The sequence below is a fragment of the Cucumis sativus genome, chromosome 7 (assembly GCF_000004075.3).
Source record: "Cucumis sativus cultivar 9930 chromosome 7, Cucumber_9930_V3, whole genome shotgun sequence".
Lineage (NCBI taxonomy): Eukaryota > Viridiplantae > Streptophyta > Magnoliopsida > Cucurbitales > Cucurbitaceae > Cucumis > Cucumis sativus.
In genome coordinates, this window is record NC_026661.2 from 20,492,328 (window position 1) to 20,513,459 (window position 21,132).

Here is a 21,132-nt window from a genome sequence, read left to right on the forward strand (position 1 = left end):
AATGTTTATTATTGATAGAATTTGAAATTTTGATATATATTTGTAAATATTTTATCAAAATTGCTATTTTTTTTACCATTTTCCTTTTAAAAATTATCATTTTGATCATTGTTATGTTATTTTTGTTCGTGTCTGATTTGGTTTAAATTATAAAGTGATTAATTTTGTCAAAAAACTTTTTTTTGAAAAAAATGGTAGTGTTTGACAAATTAAAATAATGCATTTATAAAAATTTAATTTATAAAATAATCTACTTGGGAGAAATCTTTAAAAATAAAATTCACATATAAATACTTATAAAGAAAAGTCTAACCAAACATTAAGTTTTCAAATTGTAAACTCATTTTCAGAAAAATGTTTAAAAGAAAACATATTAATGAAAAACATTTATTTTAATTCAATCCAAATGGATTCTTGATTAACTTACGACACCGAGGTTATGTTGCTTATGTTATAAGTAAAAAAGAAGAGACTTTGTTCTTTTTATCTTTTCAAAAGGTAGAGACTAAATTTGATATTCTAAAATGTAAAGGACAAAAATAGAATAATCTCTTCTTCTTTTTTTTTCTTTTTAATTCCAATTTCAATTACATTTGCTTGTTACAATAAACATTTGAGAATTTTATGGCATCAAAATCTAAAATAACATCTCATCTAAGTTCTACTTAATATATGATTGGAAAGTGGTATGAGTAAAATTTAAAAAGAAAATCTTAGAATCATTTGCGTATTAAAATGTAAACTATTATTCTTTTTAATGTGGCATCTTTAATGGGTCGTCTTTAAAAATTTAGTGTTTGTGTGAAATTCGTAGATAAATAAAAAAGAAATTTTATCATGATTCTTTTACTATTACGTTTGAAGTTGAAAAATCGAATCTTTCATCTCATAATGGATAGTTTAAGTCTTAAGTCTTAGATTAGATGATATATCCTTCCACTTTTTTAAAAATTAGAAGATATTTTGAAATTTTGAATATTATATATGTTTGTTAATTAATTGTCAAACTATGCTTCTTTTGACCATTTAATTTTTACTTTTATAATGTGGGTTGGTTTTTCACAACTTCTTTATTACTACTTTCATCATACTTTCAAAAAAAAAATAAGTAAATTCTAAAACATTAACTTTATTTAGATGAATGATAATTAATATTATCTTTCATCTTACAAATAGAAATTTTGAATTATCTAATAGTTAACCGTTAATTGTTGCATTAAAAAAAGAGAAGAATATGGTAACTAATATAATACATAACAATCTACAACTAAATTTCTTTGAACCATATAAAATGGAATTGCAATGTTTGCAATTTGAGCCTTATAAAGCTTACATCATTAAAGCTTTACATCAAAAGAGTTTATAAAAAACAAAACAAAAGTAATATAGAGACGATGAATCAAACTTCTTAATTCAAAATTGTTGTGTCAATTGAACTATGTGAAAGATATAATTTTCTTTTAACAACAATTTGTTCATAATTATGCATTTGCCTTTAAGAAATGGGAATTTTTTTTCCCTTTTGAAATAATAATTGCCAAAATTGTCTTGCTATAAATTAGGTCAAATTTTAACTTATAACATATGTCGAAAGAAAAGTAAAAGTACATTTGAGCTTACTATGAGTATACCCTTTCAAACTTTTAAATATTTTGCCAAAGTTCAAACTTTTAATTTAAAAAATGAAAGTTTACAAAAAAAAAGAAAAAAAAAGGTAGATTGTAAATGTTTTGTTATCAATTGATTATTGAATCTATTGGTTGAGTTAGTTTGAATTAATTTATAATATACAATTTAAAATAATAACGAATCACAACGTAGAAAAGAAATCAATTGTTTACGCAATAACATAAAATAAAGAGAGAAAACTTTGTATAATTTATGATCATCATGTGGTTTAATATAAGTTTTAAGTATAGAGGAAGCAAAAATGGAAGACGATGGTCACATGGGGGCATGAGAAATTAATAGGCTTTTACTATGATTGTTTGTATCTTAATTAATCATTTTAAAATTAGTGTTTGATTTAATTCTATAAATGGATCAAAAGTGGGTCACATTAGCCAACCCCACATGCCATTTTATACATCTTAATTAACTATGTAATCTTTTCCATGGGTTTTTCTTTTTGATCTCTTTCATAAAGTGGGGTTACAAATTTGAACCAAACCCACCAATAAATGTGTTGAAAAATGGCAGTGGAGACCAGTTTTTAGGTTGATGATTAGAAGATTAACAGCAATGGGTTCCTAAAAGTATCAAATCTTTATCATTATTCATATTTGAAGTAAGTAATTCACTCAAATCAAACGATATCGAATCTTTTCCTTCTTTCTTATAGGATACATTTTTCTATAACGTTTATGGGTTAATTGTAAGAGAATAAAAATTAAGTCTAGGGTTTTCAATTAATCATTGTAGGAGAAAGTACTTACAGTTACCACCTTCATATGGGATTGATGTTTGATCGTTGTATTGCTCTTTCGACTTTATTGAATATTAATTTTCTTCAAGAAAAAAAAATGTGAAAGATTAAATTGTAGTTTGACATTAATATGATATTAGAAGATTAAAATACTTAAGAGCATGCTTTGGAACAGCTTGGCTGATATCATGAAAGAAAATGACATCCAAAGTTGACCCAAACCATCCACCAGCCACAGCCATAACATACCTCCAAAATCACCACATACAAGAAAAAGATCTAATCACAATTTTGCAACCAAAACCAACTTCAGTTTCTTTTTGTTCATCCTTCATTCAAACACATAGCTCTTCATCATACTCCTATTGGGATCGAGATCTCATGAACCCACGTTAACAAATAAACCCCATCTCCCTTCAGATTGGTGACTATGTCACAAGGGTAAAAGAAGTTCTAAAAAAAGATCGTAGGAAAAGGGCAAGGAGGCTTTATTAGTGAACTTTTTACATAGACATATATGTTATGAAAAGGGTTACAGTTAGAAAATCATATCCGTTCTGCTAAAATTACATATGTTATATACTAACAGCAAAAACGTGGTAATGAGCTGATGCTTTATTCAAGTTATCTTACAGTGGCAAGAAGTGTGTTACATATTTGAAGAGATTACGAAGTTGCAGCCAAAGGAGAATGGTGAGGAGCTCCATGAGAGAAACCGGGATGCAACGGGTGACTTTCCTCTGTTTCATACTGGTCTTCCGTATCGTCTTCGTTGTCGACATCGGTATCCCAGAGAAACCGTGCATATGACGCTAGCAGATAGCTGTAAATGAAAAAGATTTATAAACAACCAAATTAACTATGAATTGAAACAAAATAAAAAAGCAAAGAAACAAAGACCTATGAACTATTCTCTCCATTTCAATACTTGATCAAGAACTTGTATAACATAGCTTAACAAGGCTCACTGAAAGATTCCAATTATAAAACGAATTGGACTAAAATTGTTGAGTACTGCACCACATGTCATGATTCACATACTAACAAAGAGAACTTTCTCAACTCTTGAAGAAATGACACAAGTCACAATCAAATTGGAAGATTTACAACCAAGGAATGTTTAAACCTTGTTTGATAGCGATTTCAATTTCAGTTTTTTATTTTTACATTCTAATTTTCTTACTGCGATTACTGATTAGAAAACATTTGATGGTCAACTTCAAATCTAACCACAAGCCTTAAAAAATCAGTTAGAAGTCGTGTTTATAAACTTAATCTTCAGAAACCAAAAGGCGATATTGAAGCTGAACTCAGAATTTGTTCATGATCATATTCATGGCAAAATCAACTTGATCCATTATAAAAAAAAAAAAACAATCAAAAGTAAACGAATGAATCACCAGTTAACAGAATCTCTTTCTTGCAAATTAAACAAGAATCATTCATTCAACCATCAAGCTGAAAATTCAATCTGAATTCATATTCTTACCAATCATCTGGCGCACTTTTAACAGCTTGATCAAAATAAGTCTCAGCTCGTCGAGCATCTCTCTGTGTATGCCAAATTAGATCAGCATAAAGCGACAAAACACTTGCATCATTTGGATCAGCCAGAATTGCTCTTCCACAAAACTCCTCTGCTTTGGAAAAATCTCCATGAACCTAAAATGGCAGAGCATAATCAGAAGGGGCTGCCATTGAAAAACTTTCCCAGAGATTTCAAAAGAACTAAAATACCTCTTTCAAGAACTTGGCATAATTTCCAAGTAGAAGAGCATTGTTAGGATTCGCTTCAATCATCTTCTGATAATAAGCATCGGTGCTATTGCTTCCATGGTGATTGTTAAACCCTGACCTACCATTATCCCCTCCACCTCCGCCGTCTGAACCTCTTCCGCTGCCGCCGCACACCCGCCCGCCGTCGTTCCCCATTCCACCGCCAACCACCAGCGTTTGCAGAATACATGCATCCCTCTTCTCATCACAAACCTCATCGTTTGGGAATTTCAGACCCAACCCAGAATTTAAAAAAACTCCATGAATCGAAGATGAAGAGGAATCTGATGTGGGTTTGAGATGTTGATCTCGAACTGAGACTCCATTCTCCCTGGATTTCACTTTAACTTTAGAACTTTTGGTTATTGGAATCTTCTTTCTGGGATCTGTGGAATCTGATTCTAACAAGTTTTGGGTTACTCTGTTGGACGATTCAGTCGAAACAGATGGTGGAGGAAGGTGAAAAGACGATATTAAGGAGATGGATTTGGTTCTTTGAAGATGGTGGATTTGGTTGGATTCTGAAGGGGAGGATTTGAATTGGTGAAGCCAAGAATTGAGAATTGGGGTTGAATTAGTTCTCAACAGCATGCTTATACGCTTTGGAAGTTGGGATTTGAAAATTTTAAAGAAAGGATTGAAATCTAAGAATTTGGGTGGGAGATTTTTTTCTGTTTATGAAAGTTTATGGGGGAGAGACACAGAGGCTTATAGGAAAGCCTCCATTTTTAGAAACGAAGTGGGAAAGTGAAGAGTTAATAAGGACGATAGAATTTAGAATGATGCTCATAAGTTATGTTTAATTGCAACTTTGGTCCTTCCACACTTGCCATTTAGTCCATATAGTTTCGATTATCATTTTAACTTAATATCTACCTAATACATTCATTGATGTTCCAAAGATGACTGACACCAACTAAAATGGAATGAGATAAAATATTCAACAACTAAACAAATCATTCTGATTAACTAAAATCCAATACTTACTAATAAGTTTTGATTAAAGAAATTTCCAACATTCATGACTCTATCTCTCATGAAATTAGTACAAAAGTTTACGATCCCTATGTTAAAGTTTCGTGTCAAATGAAATGTAAAATGAGGTTTAAAGAATTGATAATGGAAAAATGTGAATACTCTCAAGTGGAAGCCTCTAGAATACCAAAACTATATCAACCAAGTTGTTTGATTAATTGAACTAAGTAAATATCAACTTCTAAAAAGCAAGAGTTAATTGAATATATTGGATTTTAATTTTAAAAAAATGCATATCGATTAGTATTGAGTTTGGCTCAAATGTTCTATATAAACAACGTGTTAACTACCTCCACAAGATAGAGTGAGAACAATTTTATTAAAGATAACTTTTCATAAAATAATATAGTGTCACTAGGCTAGAGAGTTTATATATTACACTTCTCTAAAACTTAGAGTCAAAATCGTAAATAACTCATAAATAAGATTACGTGCTCAATTACAAAAACTCCTACCTACTAAGTTATTTGTAGTGCAATATTTCGAATTCAAGACATTACAATGTTAGATGATAGTAGAAGAGAAACGTAAATAATAGAGAAAATGTTGAATAATAAATATCCAAACAATTAAGTTAAAATATAAATATCAACTTAATTCATGAAGTAAAATATAAATATCAACTTAATTCATGAAGAGTTGAACTTAAGACTCCACGATAAAACACATTGACACAAAGTGTTTAGAGTATTTGTAAAATAGGAATTTATATGATTTTCTTAGAAATACATTTTTTTATTTAAAGGGGTAACAAAACTCAAAATTTAATTGCTAAAAGTGAAACTCATACTTAAAATCTAAAAGGCAACTCTACTCTACCACACGTAAAATTAAATTAGAGTTTCAAACTTAACTTCAAAATATATATCTTTTTTTAAAAAATAATTTTCATTTCAAACTCAACCTAAGAATCTCATAAAAATAAAAACACATAGGTTTGAGAAATTTTATCCAAAAGTATTTTTATAGACAAAATTACTTGAGAGTGTTTTTCAAAGAAAGGGTTTAGGGTAAAAGAAAACATGTTAAAAATTTAAAGGCAAGTGTTGAAATTTGTTGTATGAAAAATTTGGATCGTAAACATAGGCATCAAAGGAAGAAGACAGAGATGGGAAGAAGAAGAAGAAGAGTAAGCAGCGATATCGATTTTATATTTTGGTTTGTTGTCGACCTGTCGTTCCACCACAGGTCCAATGCAAACTTCCAACCTTCGACAGTACGACACGTCGACACAAGGCAGAAGACGAAGGACCCACCATCCCCATGTGGCTGTACACGTGGACGGTTCTTATGATTTTTGTGCTAAACCATATGGAAATAACAAAACTGTTGTAGCTTTTAGCCCCTTGGTTTGGTTGTGGGTGGGACTGTTTTCATATTTACAAATTTAATCTCACTTTCCACTTCTGTCTACTATATTTTGAGATTAATAAATTTTAATTCCATGCCTAATGGATATATGCGTGTGTATTTATATATATTTGAAGTTTTGGATGAATCATTCAAAATGTAAAAGTTTGTTTAAGTTTAAAAGATATATTGAATATAAAATTGAAGTTCAAGGTCATGTTAAACATATTTAAAAATGATCGACCTATGAAAAAAAATACCATAACACTCCTAATGATTCACGGTATACATTTAAGCTTTAAAAATGATTTAAAACTACCTTTATTTTTAGATTAAATTTGTAATATTAAATTTGCTACAATAACCTAACCTACATTTAAAAAAAATGTAAAAATGTAAGGTGAAAGAATCAAACATCTAATCTCGAGATTGATAGTATTGATAGTTTGAACTATACATGTGTTCACATGAGAAAATTGTAATATATACATAACCCTAAACTACCGAAAAGCCGAGCTAACCGACCAAGTTGAACTCGATCGGTTGAAAAACGAGGGATCGGTTTCAAATTAAGAATTATCAAAAAATATTTTTAAGTGTTAAGAGTTCAGTTTGACAACTCCGACAGAAGGATGATCACCCTAAAAAATAAAAAGAATATTACAATACAAACCAATTTTTGTAACTTTGTAAAACGTTTAAACTATAACGTGAACAATAGACCCGAGAAAAAAAAAAGCTTTTAGAGTGATGCTGAGCTTCCCTGTCCCATTATAACAAAATAAAAAGATTTTAACAAAGAAAAAAAGCATTTGAATTGAATTGAATTGAAATGATCCAATAATTAGAAATCACTTCTCTTTCTCCTCCAACCAACCATCTCTTTCACCTTTTCATAACACTTCCCCATTACAATGTGACCAATCAAAACTTAGAACTATTACCAACGTGTCAAACACATAGTGGCATTCATTTCTTAATATCGAACCAACACATCACTCATTCCTCCCATCACTGAGGCTCCAACTTCCCTGTACACAATTCTAATACATCTATCAACCAAATTCCTATAGAAATTTGTAATTTAATAATACCTAATAAGAAAGACTCGTCAGTAGTTGTCCCTCAAGAGACATCCATTAAAACTGCAACCATACAGAGAAGATATTAGCCTGATCCCTGCAGGTCCAAGGACAACAACAAGATTAGTCCGTTACAACAGAGTATCTTCAATTCACTTGGTTATGTTATTCAATATAGGAGGGGGGGAGGGGGGGTTCAAGAAATATACAAGACACTTGATAAGAATATAATACAATACAAAATACGACTTTCCATGACAGTTTTGCTTTAATTTGTTTCATACCCATTCCTTATCTCATTTGCGGCTACACAATATACAGCGGAGGGTATCAATATCAACACTGTGGAGCAAGCTTTACCTACCTCGTCAAAGGCTGAAATATATCTCAAGTATAATCAAGTAGTCTACCACTATTTATACTAAACCTACAATCCTTTACAAAAGAATGCTTGTCTACGAAACTATCGTCTAAATCGAGAGCCCTTATTAGGTCTGTTTCTCCCATCTAATGCAGAAGTCCAGAAGAAGAGGGACATCCAGAATAACACAGCAAGGAAAATTTGTACTCTGTCCCGAAATTTTGAAAAAATTGCCGGTAAACCTGCTCAAGTAACGATATTAGAACAAGAACTATCAAGCAGGAAAAATAGTATTGATTTCAATAATTAAAAGTATATAATAACTTGGTAGAATTCCTTAGTTTTACCAACTGTTTCCGTTTAATAATCTTCTTGTATATTCCGATGAACATCATACCCTAAAATGATTCTCTCTAAAAAATTGACAACTTATGAAAGGCATTCCCGTCAGTTTCCTTATCTCTCCATTTTTATTAAATTAAATAAGAAAGAAACTATTATTTCTTTACTAAACAAACGGTCTACAATCATCTTATCTACCATGAAGTTTGATCGACATAACCCTAAAATGAATCTGTCTAAAGAAAATGACAACTTATGGAAGACTTTTACTTTGTCTCTCCGTTTTCATGGTATGAGAAAGAAACGATTCATTTATATTAAACCAACAGTCATCAATCACCTTATCTATTTTGTACAACATGTTCACTCTAAAGTGATTCTCTTTTAAAATATGATAACTTACAAAAGGCTCTCACTTTAATTACTCTGTCTCTCCGTTTTTATTACATGAGAAAGAATGACTCCTTTCTATTAAACCCATGGTCAACAACCACTTTATCTACTTTGATCAATATGTTCACCCTGTAATGATTCTCTCTAAAAGAAATGACACACTGTAACTTTCACTTTCTGTCTCTCTGTTTTTATTAAGTAAGAAAGTGATTCTCCTCTATTAAACCGACATTCAATAATCACCTCATCTACTTTATCACATATTCACTCCAAAATGATTCTTTCTCTCTAAAAACATGACAACTAATGAAAAACTCTTCACTTTCTCGGTCTCTCCATTCCTTTTTATTAAAGAAAAGCACAGATTCATTATTAAGAGATTAGTAGAAAATATGAAGATAAGCAATTTCCGAGAATTGCAAGAAAATTACAGAAAACACTTAAATTGGTTATTCAAGGAAATATATTCACAGAAAAAAAGTTTAGAAAGAGCAGCAATGCAAGGTAGAAGACCTAGATAATCACCACAAAGTCATTTCCATCCTATTTCATATTAAGAACCCATATGTTAAGCATCATGAACCAAAATGAATATTTGTGGTATGACTTTTACGTATCTAAAACGTGTTGAGCAAAATTTCCTACTTAACAAACTTCCAAAATAACCCATAAGAAGTTAATACTATGGCTAAAGCCCATATGCATCCGAAGACATAGTAAATTTCCGGATGACCAAAAACACGAACAATATTATTTGTGGATGATTAGCGTCTAAACAACCAGGAATTCAAGTATAAATAAAACTGTTACTAATTGTAGCAGCGAACCACCACTAGCAGACGCCAAGCAAAATTCAGGAGCTAATAATTTTCATTTTCTATTATCAAAGCAATTCCATACAAATAAAGATAACGTAGGCTTCTCCGCATATGGTACAAAAACGAACCAGAAAAAACCAAGCTCTACGCACTAAATTTTTTAGGCCTCATCAGGAACAATTCAGTCAATAAAGTGAACTAAATGGAGACATCATCAGCAAAGAATAGTAACCTGTTAAACGAACGGGATCCTCCTCGGGAGGCGGATCGGAATCCGGTGGTGGCCGTACTGCTGCGCTGCAAACGACGGATTCGGCATAAGAATTGGAGGAGAAGAAGAGAGGTGACAGGCGGCGACGGTGCAAAGAGAAGCAGATTTCCGACCGAAGATGAAAGGTTGAACAGAGAGGAAGGGCGATTGAAGAGGCGGCAACGGACTGTGAAGAACGGTGGAGAGAGGTCGAAAGTATTGCCATTGTGAGAGGAGAAAGAAAGCAACAACGATTCAATTTTCTGTTCACTTGTTAGTTATTCCTTCACATTACGGGCTTCAGCCACATGGGCCGGCCCATGTTTGTGCCTTCTATGGGTCAACTCGGCCCAATTTTATCTAAATATTGCTTAGAAAACGGTTTTAAATAGCAAATTTGAAAAAGTATTCACCACCACTTTAAATGCTTTTATTAATAGATACAATCCAAAATTAAATGCACTTTAATGAAAGTACTCATAATTCAAATTATAAAATAAATTTACATCTAAACCTAAGAGTCTTTAAATTATTCATTTTAAAAATGTAATTATGCATAAACATGTTAACCTCTTTTTAGAAAACTAAACATGCCATCTTTTGCTCTTAAAAGACTATATATTCAAGGTTAGAGGTAACATTATCAAAAAAGGCAAATCTTATAAATTTATAATTTTAAGTATACATGATAAAAAAAACAAATCAATTATATTTACAATTCAAATTCGATATCATTTATTTCGTTAATGGAATTCATCACGATTTGGTAAACATGAATTTAATTATTAAGTCTAAATGTGCTATCTTTTGTTTTTAAAGAAAAACATGTTATTCGTGGGAAGAAGCTATATAATGCATAAAAGTTAGTCAAAGAAATGTATTATTAAGTTTGAAAGTGAAAGATTCCATTTCATGTATTTTCAAAGAAAAAAACACATTTAAAACAAACTTAATTATAAATTAGATTAAATCAATAATAATAAGCATGAGTTTGGTTATATATGAACGTTTGAAATAATAATTTGTATCTTATAAACTTAGTCTCATGAAACACAAAACAAGAGAAATTGAAATGAAAAATATACATATTTGTAATACATTTTCAGTTTTCACACATGTTTAACATAAACTTTTCGATTGCCAAAAATAAACAATTTTAATAGCAATCATCTAAACATATTTGAACTAATTTAGATACACATGTTCTTCTTGATCCAAGGCCAGAGATTGATAACTCAAAAGAGAAAGGAAAAAATATGATGAAGATGGGGTTGCTAGGGTTGATAGATCTTATTCCCACATCGGCATTTCCATGAGAGAAGATAATAGCTATCCTCTTCTTCTCTAGATGAAGAAAAGGATTGAAAGGCCTTCCCTTTCATCCGGTGCACCGGCACCACCGCCGCAGCCATGCACGGCCTGCAATTCATACATTTGTTCTGACATCCAGGAGGCCGTGAACCAATCACCATTTTCTCTTCCAAATTTTTCATTTCATCATTCTCAGCTTTTCCCAGCTCTGATCTCCCACTTCTTGACAAAACCAACCCAACTGTGTACACATAAAAGAACAAAGTGGACCTTCAAGTTTCATTTCATCAAAAATAAAAAAAAGGGGGGGATTTTAATGACCGTTTAATTTGAAAGATTGCTTGGTTAAAGCTGTAAAAAAAAAAACTCTAAAAAGGCATAACTTTTTTTATAAACCCAATGGTTTGTTATGTAGTCTCCAGTAACAATGTGTTAGCCACATTCTTATTTGAGAGAACATAATTCAAGATTAGAGAGCTTAGACATTACACTTCTCTAAATACTAAAGCAAAAGACATAGAAAGTACACATATATGTCAAATACAAATTCCACCATTGTGCGTCGCTCCTAAACCTTTAGTCGTTTGAAACGTCAGATGATAGACTTGAGAAGAATTTATTAGGAAATACCTGATGTAGGAGGAAGAAATGAGAAGAAAGCAGCAAGAGTGAGAGCCAGTTTTAGGGAAGTTGAAAGAGAAATGGGGAGAGCCATCTTCATGAGATGTGTGCAAGTGAAAAAGGGAAGTTTCTTTTACTTTCACAGTCAATCCAATCCAATATCCAATTGAATAAATGTTGGGGTTATTGTTATTATTATTATTGATTTGATTTGATGAAAAAATAAACAAATAAAAGAAGGGTAATGGACAAGATTGAAAGATGTTTCCTGTGGAAGAGACATAAGTAGAAAATGGGAAAATGGAGAGAAGAAATACGAAGAAATTAACAAAGGAAGAGTACTGAAAGGTAAAAAAGAAAAGAGAAATGGGATTTGATTTAGTTTGGGTTAGTTTTGGGAAAGTGCTACTCTCTGACTTTAAGTTGTTACTGAATGACTGAACTGACTTGTCTCTTTATTATAATCTTTCACACACAATGCCTACTTTCTTCATGTTTCAAACCAAAAAAAAATTACAGTTCCCTAGTTTCTTGAGCTATGAATTCTTAAAACTCTCTTTATCTCTCTCTCATAAATAAAACTTTGATGTTTTTTGGTTAAACGGCATTAATTTGAAACAATTTAGAAACTTTATCACTGTTAGACACTAAATGACAATTTGACAAAATTGATAAACCCATCCTAACAATGATGGTTGAGTTGAGACAAACTATGAACCAATGAGGAAAGACTTCTATCGGTTGAAGGCATGCTATGAGACTTTGTGTCCCTTATGATCAAGTGTTTGGACGAGGACGTTGTTACTACACAAGCTAGTAAAGAAGCCATATGATTAAAGATGCTATATCAGAAAATTTCTCTATTCTCAGAACCCAAATGGGTAAAGTAAAACATATATATATACCCAATTAATTAGCATCCAATAAAGTGAGATTATTAAGTGGAAAAAGAAAAGGAAATTTGGGTGAAAAGGGTAAATGAAAGGAAGACAAGAGTTGTGGTAAAGTATCTGTAAGTTGGTAAGGGTTCTCCCATACAGCACTGAATCAGGCAGCTAGTGAGTTCTATACACTGCCATACATAACGCTTTCCAAATTGAACTTCTATTTCTGTTTTTCTTTCCCTTTTTCACCTTTCTCCACACTTTTCCGTTCGGGAACCTGCAAACCCCATCTTCACTTCTTTTCAATTACACACACCTTCTCAATTCCTTAAAGTTTCTACCTCATTGTTTTCTCACCCATTCCACCTCGTTGTTTGAGCTGACCTACGTGAGAGTAGTATTGATCAAATCGATGTCGAGCAAAATACACTCTTATGCATAAGTTAGTATGAAGAAGTATTTAACTTATCTAAAGCACAAAAAGAAGGTGACTATCTACGTGTCCTAAATATTTGACTTTTTCTTTTAGAATGATGATTTCTTAAAACGCCTTTTAGTTTTTGGCACACTCATAGACGTTAGTGGGATTTGAACCTATCATTTGTAGAACAAAAATCATGTCAATTATCGTTGAACTATACTCACTTTAGCTATTATTCACATTTTTTAAAGATGATTAATATATGTATAGAAAGGAACAACCCAAATTTTTTTAAAAAAGTTTACTCAATGACTCAGATTTCAATTCTCAAAATATTTACCTTATTGATTGATTAAAATGCATGAGCTTCTGTGTGGATCAATTAATAGAGATATGCAAAAGGGTGATAAGAGTCTATTTCTCTTTCGTTCTTGGAACTTGCTGTCATTTGCTTAAATAATTTATCACAACACATACCACCAGAAAAGAAGTGGATAATATTTAATACTTAAACAACTTTAGTTATATCTGTTTGTTTGTTTTTCTTTGCAATGCTTACCACTTTAATTTCACTTTTTACAGAAAAAATAAAAAAGAAAGAAACTTTGTTCACTTTTCAGCTTTCTTTTCAAAAAGTTTTATCAAAAAATCAATCGATTTTACTGTGGATTTCTTCGTTTTCTTTTACCTTTAAACTAGAATAAAGTAGGTGTGATGTGTTATTTGTACATGCAATGGATGCATCTCCCTCATCTCATCATCAATATATAATATCTTCTAAAATTTTGCTTTGGTTGGCTGTGCCTCAATCAAAATGCTTTCTTCTTCTTCAATAGTGTTGAAAAAAATGAAAAATGAAGAGTGATGATTGAGAGAAATGAAGTGGTGACGAGAATGAAGGGGTAAGATTGAGATCATTGTAGTCCGTGATATGATGATTGAAAAGACGTTGGCCGCACACGTTTTGTTGGGGTCTGAATTTTACTTAATCATAACCAAGAAATCTAAAGTTGGCTCAAAATCTCTTTTAATTTCTGACAGTCATAAGTCTTGTTCATTTCCAGATTTCTTTATTTGGCAAAATTTTGTGGTTCTGTCTTATCACTTCTCATCTTCCTCCTTTTAACCCTTCATCACATTTCCAAACTTTTATCTTATTTTTCACATTTCTCAAATCACTTCCTCATTTCTCAACATCTTTTCTTTCCTGAACTGAATCCTTAAGATTTTGAATTACACATATGTACGCTTCTTTGGATATCGCTTCTTGATATATATATGGTTGTGGAAGTTCAGACAAAATATATATATAGATAGAGAGAGAGAGAATGAATTTGTAATTTAAAATGGAAAGGACTGAATTTTGTAATTGAACATAGAAAGTAGTACATCAATCTATGTTTGGTTCTGAGGGAAAATGTATGGTTGAGATTTATTGATCATTATTTGGAGAAAAGAAAAACAATTTGCAAAAATAGTCATTTCCATCACAGCTGAATTTTCTACAACAGAGTAAAGATATGAAACTCTACAGCAATTACCAAACCAAGGCATTAAGAGGAAAAATAAAAAACAAACAAACAAACCAAGCACAAAAAAATAGGCAGGCAGCAGGGAAAATGTTAATTTGAATGCGTTTCAGCAAATACAAGGCAGATTTCAATGGTTTGAGAAAAACAGTGAGACTACGATTCAACTTCTTCCAAATCAAGCCTTGTGTACCCTTCAAATTAATCAATCATACAACCCTTCTTGTTCCCATACATCCACAAGAAAATCTACCATTTCCTGCGTGTTTTAATGAACATGGAACATTAATTTATGATTAGATTCGATTGGTTTCCAGCACAGGGAAGAAAATAGACAGGTTGAGAACTTACGCCAAGTGGAATAGGTTGACGAAATGGCTTGTTGCTCCCTAGTAAACTTTCATAAGTTACATTCCAACTGCAGGAGGAAACCCAGAATGATTACTATGACGGAGTACTGATGTTTGATTATGTTAATATGCCAAACTAGTTAGCAACTTACTCTAACTTGGGTTCTTGAAACTGCGGTTTTTCAGATCGTTTATTCCCTGTCCAGCGTTGCCTAGTTTGATTCCACAGAAGAAGACCTACAACCAAGATCCAAGTATAGTTACTTGTGCCAATGCCAATCTTCAAAGAAATGGGATAATCACATAGAAAAATTAAGGAGACTGTCAGTGTTGTAAAAAGCTAAGGTAAACGAACAAATCGGCGAAATACACACTAAAGACTTGATCAAATCATCCATTTAACAGTCTTAAGTCTCAAAGTACAGTTAATTTTCCTTGTAAGGTTCTGTATCTAGAACATGGTGAATTGAGTAACTGAAAATATAGAGCGAAAGGAGGAGATAATCACCATGATTTAGAAACTCTGAAGGGTTGGGTACATTGCCAGAGCTACCATGTGGATCGTGCATATGGTTGATTGTACTCAGTGATGACATACTTCCTTGTGATTGACCTGCACTATTGTCCACATCAAATGTACTAGTAGTCCAGAAATCCTCTGATAGGCTGGGTTTCCTTAGTCCATGACATTGAATTTGTTGACCTTTTGATGGTTCATTCAGGTGAGTTTTTAGTTTCGGCTTTGTGTAGCATCCAAGACAACCACTGTTCTGTTACAAACAAACGTGATCATATAACTGATAAATACCTGCTCAAAATATTCACAAGACACCTGAAAGCATCTCATTTCAATAAACAATGTTAAACACTCATAAGTCTTTGCATTTCAAAGGAAGCATTCCGGAGGGGGCTAGAAAAGCCGAATCAAATTCAATTAGACAATGTATTTCTCTAATTTAAATGATAGCACATTTAAGTCTCATAAACAATTAATCACTTCTTACGAACTAATGCCATGATATGGTTGATGGGAAAACTGATGTTTATACTGACTGAAAAGCTATGTTGCATCTTAATTGAAATAATTAACTAAACACACGCATGCACACACACAAGGTTCCTGGGCTGTGAACTGAGCAATATTCTTATCGAATCTTCGTCTAGATGGGTTGGGTGTACTCCAGATATGCATCTGATCTAACCTGCCAATCCCTTTCAATCTCCAACCCAACCATATATGTAAGCTATGGAGAAGATGACTACAAATAGTTTTTGGCAGGACTTTCAGAACATAAAACACAAACATTAACAATGGAATATCTGAATTCTGAATGATCAGGAAATTTTGAGTTTTCCAAATGGCAAAGTTTACAGTAGCAGCGTATGAACAACATTCCATAACTATTGATATTTGCACAACCAAGACAACGTCAATCACAGGTCCAATATTATTCACCAGCCTCAAATAGAAATAATCATAATAATGACTGTAAAATCATCATTGAGCCTAAACTTGTTTAAATCTCTAGGGCTCAAAGAAAATTTGACATTTTCAATATAATCTCAAAACTCTGCCTAACACGTGAGCTCTAATTTCCATCTCGACTAATCTCATGACACAAATAGTTGACCCTACTACATTTAGATACCCATCATAAGGATTACAATCTAATATCAAGGCATTTCTCTTCCATCAGTTATATCTAGAGATGGGATTAGTTATTTTTTGGGATGCCCTTGTATTCTCTCCATTTTTTATCAATGAAAGTATGGTTTCTTATAATTAGAAAAAAAAAAAAATGAAACTCATAGGATATTAAATCATAAGTGGTCATTAAGGCTTGAATATATTCACTACCATTGATTTTATTGATCAGTCAGGACATGACTTATATAAGAGAAATATAAGTTCAGCAAACAATAAACAAATAGACAACAAATTAACTAAACATATTGACTGACTAATGACCCAATACCTTCAAACCTTATATCATTCACATTGACCATTATTAGCCATTAAGTCAAGTCAACCCTCATATATATAAGGTAACAACACAAAGCCTGAATTATTAATATCACAAAGCCTAAATACATGAATTATCAATATGAATAAAGATGGAACAAGTCTAAACTCAAGATAGACATACCACGCTAAATGAACACTAGTTTTTAGAAGCTTTAAATTGTTAGCTTTTAAACATAGTCAACAAAACATGAAGCATACCCCAGAGAATACTTTAAATTAACTTTAAGCATAAAGTAGCCTTGCTTTTAAATTAATTGAAAACAGCAGCAGCAACAGAAAATCAGTTTGATTGAACAAGTTCTTAATAATCCTTTCATTGAGCCAAACAAGCTGAACCACAGCATTCATCCGATCTGGTCAAAAGCAAACAACCCAAATGCTGAATTTCATATTGATTCCTCCCAACACATGTATATATATATATATATTATATCTAAACATGAAACCAAAACTTCCCAATTTTGCATAAGCTTAAAAAAGACATGAATTTGAGATAATTAGAAAAGTTACCCCATGAATGGAAAACACCCAAGTGATGAGGATTTGGAGGGGAAAAGAAAAGCCAAGGAAAATTCGATTCCAGGAAAGAAGATCAAAGAGCAGGTCCTGAGAATTAAAAGAGTCATGGTGGTGATAGTTGAAAAGAACCCAGTTGGGGAATTAGAAAAAATCTGAAGGGAAAACAGAGAAAGAGAGAGAGAAAAATAGATAAAAGAAAAACAAAAAACAAAAAACAAAAAAAGAAGAAGAAGGAGAAGAAGGAGAAGGAGAGATACCCTTGAAATTATACGTCACTGTCTATCACTCTCCGACCTTCCTTCAGGAATCGAAAGCTCCTGTTGTTGTTTGTTCTGTGGTGAAGTTGGTGAAATAAAGAAAGAGAAGAGGTTGAAGAAAGAAGAAAAAACTTACCTTTATTCTTACAAACCCCGGGATCGCTCAGCTGCTCTCCACTTTCCTTCTTCCTTTTTTTTCTTTTATTTCATTTTTAAATTCTCTTTTATTTTATATATCTAATTCTATTTTGTTTTATTCTACCATTCTCTTTTATTTTATATCATTTTTCATATATTATAACCTAATATATACACATACACACACATATATATATATATATATATAAAACTAAAAAAGAGTCCAACCAAAGTAAAGGTGGTTGATCCAATTAAGTACAATTAAGACCTAATTTGTAATTAAAAAAAAATTCTTTGCCATTAGACACATTAGACATATAACTCAACCACACAAACTAAACACAACTCAAACTCTTTAATTTTTCTCCATGGAAACTCTTGTATGGAGCTAAATAAATACACACCACAAAAACCTCACATTAATTCTCTCCTAAAGGTAATGGAAGAAAGAATTCCTCGAGCGCCTTTGTACTATCTATATGTCTATCGAGTTGCCAACCTAATACACCACAAAAATGTAATCTCACACCGTTTCAATATGATGACAACTCAAAAAATATATATATATGAACAAGATCCTATCCCATGTCTTTTGACAAAGAACGTTAGAAAATAATAAAATCAATATCGTTAATAAGCAATTCATAATCCATATCGTTAATTCTTTGATCTTTGAACTTTAGTTAATATGGCTTTAGTTTTTATTACTTACGTTTTTTATTCTTTTTAAATAACTTTATGATTAAATTTTATTATGTAAAAAATTAGTATTGAAAAAGGCATACATATTATATTTGCAATAATAATTACATATAGTTATCAATCTTTTTTTTTTTGTTTAAATTACAAGAATGTGTAAATATATTACGGTAGATTAGATTGATGTGATCATAACTAAGTTACTCAAATCATTAGTTTCTCTTCTAAAATATTTTTTAAAGACAGAGTTTGAAACTCTAATCCTTTGAAATATAAAAGTATTATTATTACCAATGATTTGTAGAATATGCATAATAATACATAATATTATATTTGCAATGAGTTTTACAACATTATATATATATATATTTTACAAACTCTCTTATTTTGAATTCGTTGTTGTGCTGCCACGTTTTGATAATACACATTATTAACAATTAAACAAATTTTAAAAATATGATTACTCAAATATTCTCTAATAACTTTTTTTAAAAAAAAAATATATTTTTTCAATTGTTTTCTCATTTAAAATAAATGTAAAAGTATTTTGATTATTAAACTCTAGAAATAGTAACAATGGTATGGAATTGAAGGGTAAAATTTTGTTATAAATACTAATGTGATTTTTATTTTTTTTTAGTTGAAGAAATAATTAATTAATGTGATGAAAGTATGATTGGATTGTTGACACACCATTTTGGAAAATAGGTGGATTTATCTTTATTTATTTTGTCTACTTTATTTAAAAAGAGAAAAAAGATAATGAAGTGAAGAAAATAAAATGTTAAGTTATTGGGTCTTTTTTGGTTGCCTTTTGCCCAAATCATAGTAATTGTTAAAGACAACACATTAAATCATTCTTTTGCCTAAACATAATTCAACTTGGTGGGTCACTTATACTTTCTCCTTACTTTAATATTCTATCTCATGTTTTCTTTACTTCTAATCAATACGAGATTATATTTGTAATAAATATATATTTAAGAGGAAAATTATTTTTGTTTTTTCATCCTTTCGGGTTCCTACTCCAATTCTAAAATCAAAATATATATTAGACCTTACTTATTGTTATATTATAACATATCATATAGTCTAAACGAGCATGCATGCATTTTTTAATCTAAACAAAATTAGATACTTGTTCTCTTTTTTAATTAAGGTTGAAGATTCAATCTATGTGTCGTTATTACACGTTCATTCAACTAAAAAATAGGCCTATTGATTGAAAAGGTATATTTTAAAATTGTATGAACTTATCTATACTTAATTACACATACATGTTTTGAAATCATATCAATGTTGATTTTGAATTATTAAAATATATTTTCAAGTGAGACAAAGATATATAATAACTATATAAACTTGGTGTAGAAAATAATGGAAAAGAATTTAATAACGATTTTACCTTTTGTTTTTGTTTCCAAAATTTATGTTCGTTTCTTTTCCAACTTATTATTTAATTATAGTTTTCACCTTCACATTTCATTTTTCAATCCAATTTTAGAAAATCATTGAAAATAAATATTTATACTTAGGGTGCTTATAAACTTAATTTTAAAAAAAAAAAGAAAACACGAATATAATTTATAAAATTGTTCACCATTTCCAAATTTGAATAGTGTTATTATTCAAATAATGGTGGAACTCACAAAATAAATATTATTAGTTTTGTGTGATTGTATATTATTATTATTTAAAAGAAATACAGAATATAATCTTATATAATTTAGCAAAAAATGAAACGCCAACTCTATACCCACAAACCCATATTCTAATTTTTTTTTTTAAATATCAAATATCTTAAAGAAAAAATAATTATATATCAAATTACCAACTATGCATTGCCAACCCATATTCTCAAAATTAAATCTCAACTTTGAATAAGAAAAAGAAAAAAGCCCTAAGCCCTAAGTCTAGAGACACAACTTAATATAAAATGACAAAAAGGCCCTTGGTCTTGAGAACTTAATTCAAAAGTTTTTTTGAAAATTTGACATATATCATTAAATTCCTATAATTATTGAACTAACAAAATTTGTTTTTTTTTGTATTTTCAATATTTATTAATTACAAAATGAGACTTTTTGTTCGAATTCAATTTATTATCGTAGAAAATTATTGCCGTCTGTCAATTTTTTAAAATGATATTTTAAGGAGCGTCTCATTCATATTTGTGATTTTGTAAATATGGTAAAAAAGAAAATTAATGTAACTTTTTTATTGTTTATTCTTTCAAATCGGAGTTTGTGGCTTTTAAAGAAAAGGAAAAAGAGATCATCAACCGGATGGTTTAAGATTATCTCGACTAGCTAGTTCGTCTAGGAAGAATCATGATATTTTTTAAGTACTTTTTCTTTGAAAGAGTGGTGCTAAAGAACATAGTAGCGTCGTTGCAAATGATCAAAATGCAACAATTGCTTCGTGAAAGTCAAAATCAAATAATCAAATTAGCTCAATCCTATGAATCGAACCAAATCATTGTTTAATTTCTCCATCGGCGAAGAAGAAGAAAAATAAGAAAATTATTGATTTCGATGACAATGGT

General features: G+C 30.8%; 3 protein-coding genes across 6 annotated transcripts; all 3 read right to left on the reverse strand.

Annotated features, from left to right (window-relative positions):
- Positions 1-2,891: 2,891 nt before the first annotated feature.
- LOC101208051 lies at positions 2,892-4,950 on the reverse strand. The gene is made up of 3 exons (XM_004135805.3): positions 4,163-4,950; positions 3,915-4,087; positions 2,892-3,248 (listed from the first exon to the last, which is right to left on the reverse strand). Exons 1-3 carry the CDS (start codon positions 4,790-4,792, stop codon positions 3,092-3,094), a joined length of 960 nt encoding a protein of 319 aa, XP_004135853.1. The 5' UTR covers positions 4,793-4,950; the 3' UTR covers positions 2,892-3,091.
- Positions 4,951-7,812: 2,862 nt separating this feature from the next.
- On the reverse strand, positions 7,813-10,103 carry LOC101209839. Its single transcript, XM_004135813.3, has 2 exons — positions 9,815-10,103; positions 7,813-8,271 (listed from the first exon to the last, which is right to left on the reverse strand). The coding sequence occupies exons 1-2, from the start codon at positions 10,056-10,058 to the stop codon at positions 8,132-8,134; spliced, it is 384 nt and encodes a 127-aa protein (XP_004135861.1). The 5' UTR covers positions 10,059-10,103; the 3' UTR covers positions 7,813-8,131.
- Positions 10,104-14,474: 4,371 nt separating this feature from the next.
- Positions 14,475-17,944, reverse strand: LOC101208775. Of its 4 annotated transcripts, XM_031889169.1 has the most exons (8): positions 17,887-17,943; positions 17,751-17,810; positions 17,485-17,580; positions 17,173-17,327; positions 15,457-15,713; positions 15,101-15,185; positions 14,950-15,016; positions 14,475-14,857 (listed from the first exon to the last, which is right to left on the reverse strand). In XM_031889169.1, the coding sequence occupies exons 4-8, from the start codon at positions 17,202-17,204 to the stop codon at positions 14,804-14,806; spliced, it is 495 nt and encodes a 164-aa protein (XP_031745029.1). In that variant the 5' UTR covers positions 17,205-17,327; positions 17,485-17,580; positions 17,751-17,810; positions 17,887-17,943; the 3' UTR covers positions 14,475-14,803. The 4 variants fall into 4 exon arrangements, 3 of the variants coding, with proteins under 3 accessions (XP_031745029.1, XP_031745028.1, XP_031745030.1); XM_031889168.1 differs by having other exon boundaries at positions 17,751-17,939; XM_031889170.1 differs by lacking the exon at positions 17,173-17,327 and having other exon boundaries at positions 17,887-17,936.
- Between the last annotated feature and the right edge of the window lie 3,188 nt (positions 17,945-21,132).

Coding starts and splice junctions, on each gene's coding strand:
- LOC101208775 (XM_031889169.1), bottom strand. CDS start 17,204: ATGCTTAAAGTTAATTTAAAGTATTCTCTGGG. Junction 15,714..17,172: donor AATTTAAAGTATTCTCTGGG/GTATGCTTCATG, acceptor GTAACAGAACAG/TGGTTGTCTTGGATGCTACA. Junction 14,858..14,949: donor GTCAACCTATTCCACTTGGC/GTAAGTTCTCAA, acceptor TAAAACACGCAG/GAAATGGTAGATTTTCTTGT.
- LOC101208051 (XM_004135805.3), bottom strand. CDS start 4,792: ATGCTGTTGAGAACTAATTCAACCCCAATTCTCAATTCTTGGCTTCAC. Junction 4,088..4,162: donor ATGCCAAGTTCTTGAAAGAG/GTATTTTAGTTC, acceptor CTGCCATTTTAG/GTTCATGGAGATTTTTCCAA. Junction 3,249..3,914: donor AAAAGTGCGCCAGATGATTG/GTAAGAATATGA, acceptor TTTCATTTACAG/CTATCTGCTAGCGTCATATG.
- LOC101209839 (XM_004135813.3), bottom strand. CDS start 10,058: ATGGCAATACTTTCGACCTCTCTCCACCGTTCTTCACAGTCCGTTGCC. Junction 8,272..9,814: donor GGATCCCGTTCGTTTAACAG/GTTACTATTCTT, acceptor TTACTTGAGCAG/GTTTACCGGCAATTTTTTCA.